At 39.4% G+C, this 7819-nt stretch overlaps 1 protein-coding gene across 1 annotated transcript; it reads left to right on the plus strand.

The window, feature by feature from the left end:
• The first annotated feature begins 96 nt into the window (after positions 1-96).
• LOC104408625 (40S ribosomal protein S21-like) lies at positions 97-3758 on the plus strand. Its single transcript, XM_010018277.1, is given in 6 exon segments — positions 97-146; positions 1061-1124; positions 2764-2835; positions 3484-3523; positions 3526-3539; positions 3720-3758. Coding segments are annotated over 6 exon segments (279 nt in total).
• Positions 3759-7819: the final 4061 nt, after the last annotated feature.

The raw sequence follows: 7819 nt of genomic DNA on the forward strand, positions 1-7819 counted from the left end.
CGGGGAGCGCGGGGAGCGCGGTTCGCTGACTGGGCCTTGCTCCTTGTAGGTGTTACCGCTTGGTGCCTGTGCCGCCGCCGCCGCGACCCCAGCGAGATGCAGAACGACGCCGGCGAGTTTGTGGACCTCTACGTCCCTCGGAAGTGGTGAGCGGTTCCCCGCTGCGGGGCCGGTGCCCGAGGAGAAGGGCTCTCGGCGAGAACCAGAGCAGGGGCCGATACAGTCTGTGCAAAAGCGGGGGCTTTGCAGCAGCGAATAGCTCTGAAACAGATATATATATATATGTTTTCTACCTGTTTCTGTTTTTAAATGCTTTATATAAAATACACGAAGCCAAGACTAAATATAAAGCGATTACTGTGCATCTTCTGTTTGTAACTGCCGGTGTTACAGCAGCAGCACAGCTCTTGGGTGGCTCATTCCAAGAGGAAATATGCTGGTTTGTAGCTACAAGCACAGTGAACCTGTGAAGTGCGCACTTATTCCTTGATAGCACACCTTAAGTACAGTGTTGAGATTATAGTAGGTGGACAGTGGGAAACCTTTTACATGCGTGTTAAGCAGTAACAACAACAAAAAGCTAAAGCTAAACCATTTGTGTGCATTTTATTAGGCTTAAGTCAAATGCTTTTCACAGCCTGTGATTTCTGGGGCTTTGCAGCCTGAGTGCTCTTTGGCAGCTATAATGGCTCCCCATGAACTGCCTTCTCATCAGTTACCTTGGTTGCTGTATTTGTTGTGCTTTAGAAAAGAAAAACTTGATATTCTCTGTGATTTGAAGGCCTGTGCTGACATGTATCCACTGTAGGGGTGAACTGGGCATATAGAAACCAAGGTAAAGGGTTAATTGGTAACTTAGCATGACCCTGCCAAGTGAAGTTCTCCTTTAAATGTACTTAAAAGTGTGGTTTAATTTTCTGAGCACTGAAAGCTTAAGTTTTTTTGTCTAAACTTCTTGTGAAGCTTTAATTTGCATGTAGATTTGACTTTAATAGTGGGTTTCTTTCATTGTTATTGCCCATTTCCTTTGTTTAAGTGCATTTGTTGGTTTATTCCTTAGCTCTGCTAGCAACCGAATAATCGGCGCTAAGGATCATGCTTCTATTCAGATAAATATTTCTGAGGTAAGTTGTATACCAAATATGTGGTGAGAGCTGCACCTTTAAACTTTGGATAGAAGTTAAGGGATAGAACAGCTTGTGATGCATCCCCAAATAATTCACTAGAGACCATGTAAGTGCAGAGCTTGAGAGCTTACACACAGATGGGTGTAATACTGTGTCACCCCTGGTTATTTTCAGCCTATTGGAAAATATTCATTAGAGGAAAAGCTCTGTACAGTCTGTTCTAGGGCTTAACAGTTTGACGAAATACAACTTCCTAACTCTACATATTTACTGTTATAAATTAGGGAATTCCTTGCCCTGAAGGAAAGGAGAAGAAATGCTTGCTCAGGGGGATTCTTCCACCTTCTACCTTCACCTGGCTGTAAGACAGTACCATTCTTCAGGGTGCACAAGGACAGCCTGTTCTTAAACTTTTTTATTCGTGTTGATCTTCTCTGTGCTTTTACTAGTTTGTCCAAACTCAGAGATGGAGTTTCCAGAGCAGAACTTCTCTGTTTTGCTTGAATTGTGTTTGTTAATGCTTGTTACTGCTGCTCCTGATAGATGGCCAGTTAGTTTGTGTGCTTTCTGTGCAGCATTATCATTTCACTAACTCACTGCTCGGGGTATTGGTGCTTAGAATTTTCCCTGAGACACGCTGGTTATTTGTGTTGACCTGGTATTATACCTTTAGGTTTGTTTCTGTAACATAACGAATTTGTTCCTGTCTTAAGTTTAATTTAATCAAGGTAGCATTATTGCAAAGGCCTCCAAGCTTAACACGTATGCTGAGAAAACCACAGCAGACCTTGATTTCTGCAGGATCCCAGTTAATGCACATGGGCTCCAGTTAAACTCCTTTTAGCATGCTTTTTTTTTCCCATTTATTTATTGGTACTTGCCTTGCAGGAATTCTATGGACACAGTGTTCCTGTACTTCCTTGTGAGCTCTATAGCTTAATTTATTTCTTCTTGAATGGGAGACAACAAGACTGACAAGACTGTATTCCCGTATTTTTAACACTGAGGCTCTTGTATTACCTGTCTGACTAAAGAAATAACTTTTTAAAAGGTTTTGCTGCTGAGTTCCTGTAAATACTTCTCTGCTTCACCATGTTTCATTCCTTCAGTGACCCCTACTTCTTGTTTTCAAAGGATCAGCAGAATTAAAAAGCAAACCCACATGGTATCACAGGGTGCACTACACTGTTTAATTTCACAATTTCTGTTGTTTAGTCTTTTCTTCCTGTTTTTCAACAACTGCAGGAAATGAGACAATTTGTGTCTCAGAGAAGCTTTTCTACCTGTGTAACAAAACTGTCCCCTTCCCTCTTCACTTCAGTTTTCTATAATACTGACCTTAATTAAAAGAAACATGAAAGAATAGCAAAGGCAGTAATACCCACAAGGGAACTTGACACTGTTCAGGTTTTTCAGAACTCAAATATTTTCTTCTTTCAACTCCATTTTGTATTGTATTCTTGTTATGGTGTGTGGTCATTTTATAGCTGCACTATGTAATTAACTATCAATTCACTGGGAGAAGATACTCTATAGGTGTCTTTCGAACTTCAGTATTTGCTTTATTGTTTTGTAGCTTACAGAAACATATTTGCAGAGTAAGAATCTGCGTGGAGTAACTTGCTTGTAATTCCAGGTTGACAAGGTAACGGGCAGAGTAAACGGCCAGTTCAAAACATACGCCATCTGTGGACCAATTCGTCGAATGGTGAGTGCTTCTTGGACCTCCAAAATGCTTATGCTTCCTTTTATATTGATTAGGAATTGTTTAGATTTAGATTTGGCCCTGGAAACACAGTGTGCCTTCAGCTCATTCCAGAGGGAGAGCTTTTGTGGGGATAATGATGACAGAGTGAAGACATGAACAAATTCACTCGCAGGAATCGGCTTGTTCTGGTTATTTCTTAATCCTTCAGTTTGTACAATTTTGTATGTTTAGTTTTTAAAAATCACTGAAGGATGCAAGTAATTTAGTTTTTCCTTTTAACGTACCAAGTTACTAATATCTGGCTTTTATCTGTTGTTTAGAATTATTAGAGATACCACCATGACTTAAATTTATTAAACATGGTGTGAAGCTTCCTGGAGTTTGTCAGAAGTCTACTTATCATGAAATATATCTCACTAATGCAAGTGTATATTTTATCAAGTTAAAACTATTTTCTTATCCTAAAGGATGTCAAAGAATTTAACAGCTTGTTTTGAAAATGCTAATCTGTGCATATAAAACGTAGTGATCTGGGGAAGACGCTGTGCAGTTCAGTACCAGCATTAAATGCTGCAGCTGCCTCTCTTTTTAATGTGTATTGGCAATTATTTGGTCACTTCAGAATCATTTCTCTTTGTTTTTTTAAAGGGTGAATCAGATGATTCCATCCTGCGTCTGGCAAAAAATGACGGAATTGTTTCCAAGTATGTATGTTTATCTTCTCCTCTGACTCCTGAAGGGGTGATTTCCATACCCAAATCCAGCTTTTAAGAGGAAAATGTATACACTGTAGTTACAGTATGATTACACAGTTGGACAAAAATATTTACCTGAGCTGTAGAAGCAAACTAGCTTATAACAATGTTTGTTTCATTTTCTTCTAGGAACTTCTAACTGAAGAAACTCTGGTATGGAACATCTGATGTAAAATAAACACTTCAGACCTATATCGTGCTGTGTCTTTGTTCAAGTCATAAACATCAGTGGATTTATTGTAGTTGGTCTTAAAAGACTTAGGAATGTGTGTCGTCAAAAGATATACAGATTCTGATTATGAATTCGTCAAACAAATCAGCTTGTAAAGCAGTGCCAGAGTTGAAAGTGAAGAATTTCTACTTCACTCTTTGCTTTACTATCATCTTTCTTTTCCAGATTTAGTAAGTTTTTAGCTATCTAATTCAGCTTGCTGCTTTTTCACTGGAAAAACCAAGGGGGTTATTTCGGTTGTGAAATCAAAGTTTAGTGGCTTTTCTGCTGATAAAGGCTCACAATACTTATTCTGCCATTGACACATTCTTTCAGCAAATTACTAAAACTGGAATTCATGGAAAACTCTTACAGAAATACTTGGCGTGCTGGCAGATTGATTGCCATGTGAGAGAGACTTAAAAGTTTTACCTTTTTACTCATAAAAGACCTTGATGTTGGAAAGGAGGAAAATAATTTCAGGAGAAATAAATAGAGTATTTGGCAGTGTTTTAATAAATTACTTAATAAGCCCTTTAATGGCTACATAGACTGTCTGCCTGCTAATGTGGGTGGAGTTGGTCGGGGTTTTGGCTGTCTTGCTAGCAGAACCAAGAGAGCAGGCAAGTGGTTTGATACTACATCTTGACATTGTTTCTCTTACCCATCAGTTCCTTTTCTCTGGGTAATTTCCATCAATGTGATTTTGAGCTCACACACACACAAAGTTTTTATCACATGGTTTGAAACAGTTCCTTCACAAGGTTTTACCTGTGGTACTTCTGGTGTTTAGTTTTAATTTGAACCGGTTGGTTTTCTGATAATGTAAAGCTGCTGTAGGTACTGTGACAGAAAAATAGGTATTGGCTCAGACTATGCTGATAATCAAACCACACACTTGGCTGAGTTGTCAGCAGGCATTAACTTTGGATACACCCAGTATCTTGGAAGTAAAGTTGGTTATCTGCAAGGCTGAGGTCAGAGATGGGCCGTCAAACTGAAGAGTTTAAGAAAACCTACAAATCACCCTGACCTTGCAGCACTGTATCCTGACACCTCTGAGCTTCCTCCCACTTTCTGTGCCAGAACACCAGAAATAATATTGTTTCATGGCCGTTTTAGTTTGTGTCTTTGATCAGCTCTTCACATTGGGCTGGATTGCATTTGGGAAATGGGATGCTCAAGGTGCTAGAGCTGCATTGATGAACTCTTGGGGTCCCACCTCTTTCTAGTGGGTGCTTCCAGCAGTGTTCTGACCTTGTTATGTCTTAACAGCATTAAGCACTGTATTAAATTGCAAAAGCTCTCCACAGTCTTCTTTCCTGTGCTGTGCAGAAATAGAGAAACAGAATTGCAGCTAGAAATAACTGCTGGCACTAAGAGAGGGAAGGATGTCCAGAGCAGGCACTTAATACTTTTGTGTCTTAAAATGTCTAGTTAAAATCATTGGTACCTCTATTGGGAAAAGAGATTTCTGAGTTACTGTTGCTGTAGTTCCATAGGGTCTTAGAAGGATGGTGTGGCTCTAATTCTACAAGGACTTAAAAGCCTGATGATGTCCAAGAAAAGGCAATATCCCTTCTTCCAGGTGCTGCCTTTGTGTTGGTGGATTTTGTTAGCACATACAGGGTTTATTTCTCAGCTGGTGCTTTATCACTTAATTAAAATGTTTTGGTAGTTTTAAAATATACTAGTGTGATACGCCTGGTATTGATCATTTCTATTGTTAGCCACATTTTACCTAGTTTGTGATACTTATAACTGCACACAGGCTGTCCTTCAGGTTCTATGTTCTGAATTCCTCAGTTCTCAGGAATTACTGAGAGGTTATATCCAGATGATACTGTGTTTGCTCCCGTGTGATCATCTCCAGGACAGTGTTTGCAGTCACTTAAATCTCTCATTGGCCCACTCTCAAAGTTTTCTCAAGTGATAGCAAGTGTTCTGGTGATGCTTTCCTGTTTATGCTGTAAGCTGTCTCTGTGTAGAGCTGGTTACCATGTGGCTTGTTTCTAACTTGATTGCATGTTACTGTGGGTGTGAGAAACCAGCCTCAGACTTCTCTCAGGAGAGCCTGGAGCAGGGATGCTATCGCCTCTGAGCTGGGGAGGGTGGGCAGAACTACCCACGTGTAGTATCTTTCCCCTTATCTGTGTTTTTCTTTCTTAGACATGTCAGGATATTTCTTTGACACCATGGCTATCTGTTGAATCTAAGCATAGCAAATGTGTAATTCCACTGTGGTGTTGGTTTCTAATTTGAGTTAGGGAGGTTCTTTCCAAATCATAGATTAGGATTTCAGGTGTAAGCCACTGTACAGATACAAAGTACAAAACTAAAGCTTTGTTTCAGAAGCAATTTCAGTAGAGAAGACTGAAATCAGCAAGCTGTTAGCCCTTTTTAGCATGGCTATAAACTATAAATCTTTGATTGCACAGGCTGTCTTCCCACTGATAAGACTTGAATTTACTCATCCTCCTCCAAGCTGATAGAACTTCTAATAGATAAACTCCTGGATGTTCCAAGTGAGAAGGAACTCAGCTAAAAAGACCAAAGAAAGACTTAATGTTGAATTAATTTTGAACTTAGTAGTACAGAAAGCATGTGAAAGTTACCTTTTAAATAGCACAAGCAGAAAAAAAAAATACACTTTATTTTTGAGCTATTTTCTTCTGACATGTAAGTCAACCATGAAAGATGCATTAAAAAAATGGGAGGGGAGACGGGACTGTTAGTTGTGATTCTCCTGGAAATAATTCATTTTTCCAGCAGATAAATCTCTGAAAACACTCTCTGGAAAGACAAATACAGTCTCCAAACTGGAGAGATTTCAGCTTGGCTTATGTCCAATCCTCATTACTTTGTGCACAGTAAAAGGAGATAAGTTTTAATTGGACTTTATGTTTCTTTCTGGCATATCTTAAATTAGCTACTTCTGCCTTGGCGTTAGGGTAGAACTTTAAATAAACCCAGTAACTGTTTACTGCTGATAAATGCCTATTTACTAAAGAGTTTAAATATTGTTGACTTGCTTCTAATCCCCTTGGGACTCTGTTCATCTATGTGGATTTCAGTGGAATTCCTCCATAAGGCAAAATGAACTGACAGCTTAAAAGTTTAAGATGAACTTGAGGTCTCTCAGATGTCTTCTTCAGCCATTAAACTCCATTAGCACACAGCTATACTATAATTCACACTGCTCTATCGATTAAGCATTGAAGTTGTAATTTAAAACTCTCTTTGTTTTGAATACTGATAGTTGCCTTTTGTTTTTCAGACTTTTCAAAATTTGAAATTAATTGCTTTTTGATTAATTTCTTGTCAAAATAAGCTTATGAAATCTTACAGTACCATATCCTAAACCCTAGTTCATCTGGAAAAGGATTAGTGCTGTGCTAAAGGCTTCCTGAAGTTCACGCTGTCTTCACCAGCGAGACTGCAGGGCACACGAGGTCTAAAAATTCCTGTAGAATCCTAGCAAGGGAGCACACGTGTCCCTTTAAAAATCCATTTTGAGTTGTATTTTCTAGTATTGTGATGTAAAATGCTCTTTGTTTTCCTGGGACAGGAATAGTTCAGACCTTGTAGAGCCATGAAAGGGAATGAACTGTACTTGTACTGTACAAGATGGACAGAGTTGCCCTTACATGGTTACACTGCACCAAGTCGTGAGATTCTTTTCTGTTACTTACGAGGACTTGGCAGTGGCATCCTAAAGACATCTGATTTAACCGGGGCTATTTTAAGTGTCTTTGACCAAAATCTTGCTGCTCAGACAAGAGCCTATCTGCTCCTTAAAACACCTGCTTTTCTGGTAGGAGCTTCTGGATGTCTCATAATTCTAATTTTTCCTTTAAGTCTTTATGTTCTTTTCATGAACTACACAGTGTTGTAGAGCTGCTTTAGTCAATCTCAGCTTTAAGTGTGTTGTGATCAGAGGTCTGGGATGGGAGGCTGCTGCACCTCCTGTTGCTGAGGGCACAGAATTAGCAGTTTTGATAACATCACCCTTGCTTTC

Source organism: Nestor notabilis, unplaced genomic scaffold (assembly GCF_000696875.1).
Source record: "Nestor notabilis isolate BGI_N333 unplaced genomic scaffold, ASM69687v1 Scaffold22087, whole genome shotgun sequence".
In the NCBI taxonomy this organism is placed as follows: Eukaryota; Metazoa; Chordata; class Aves; order Psittaciformes; family Psittacidae; genus Nestor; species Nestor notabilis.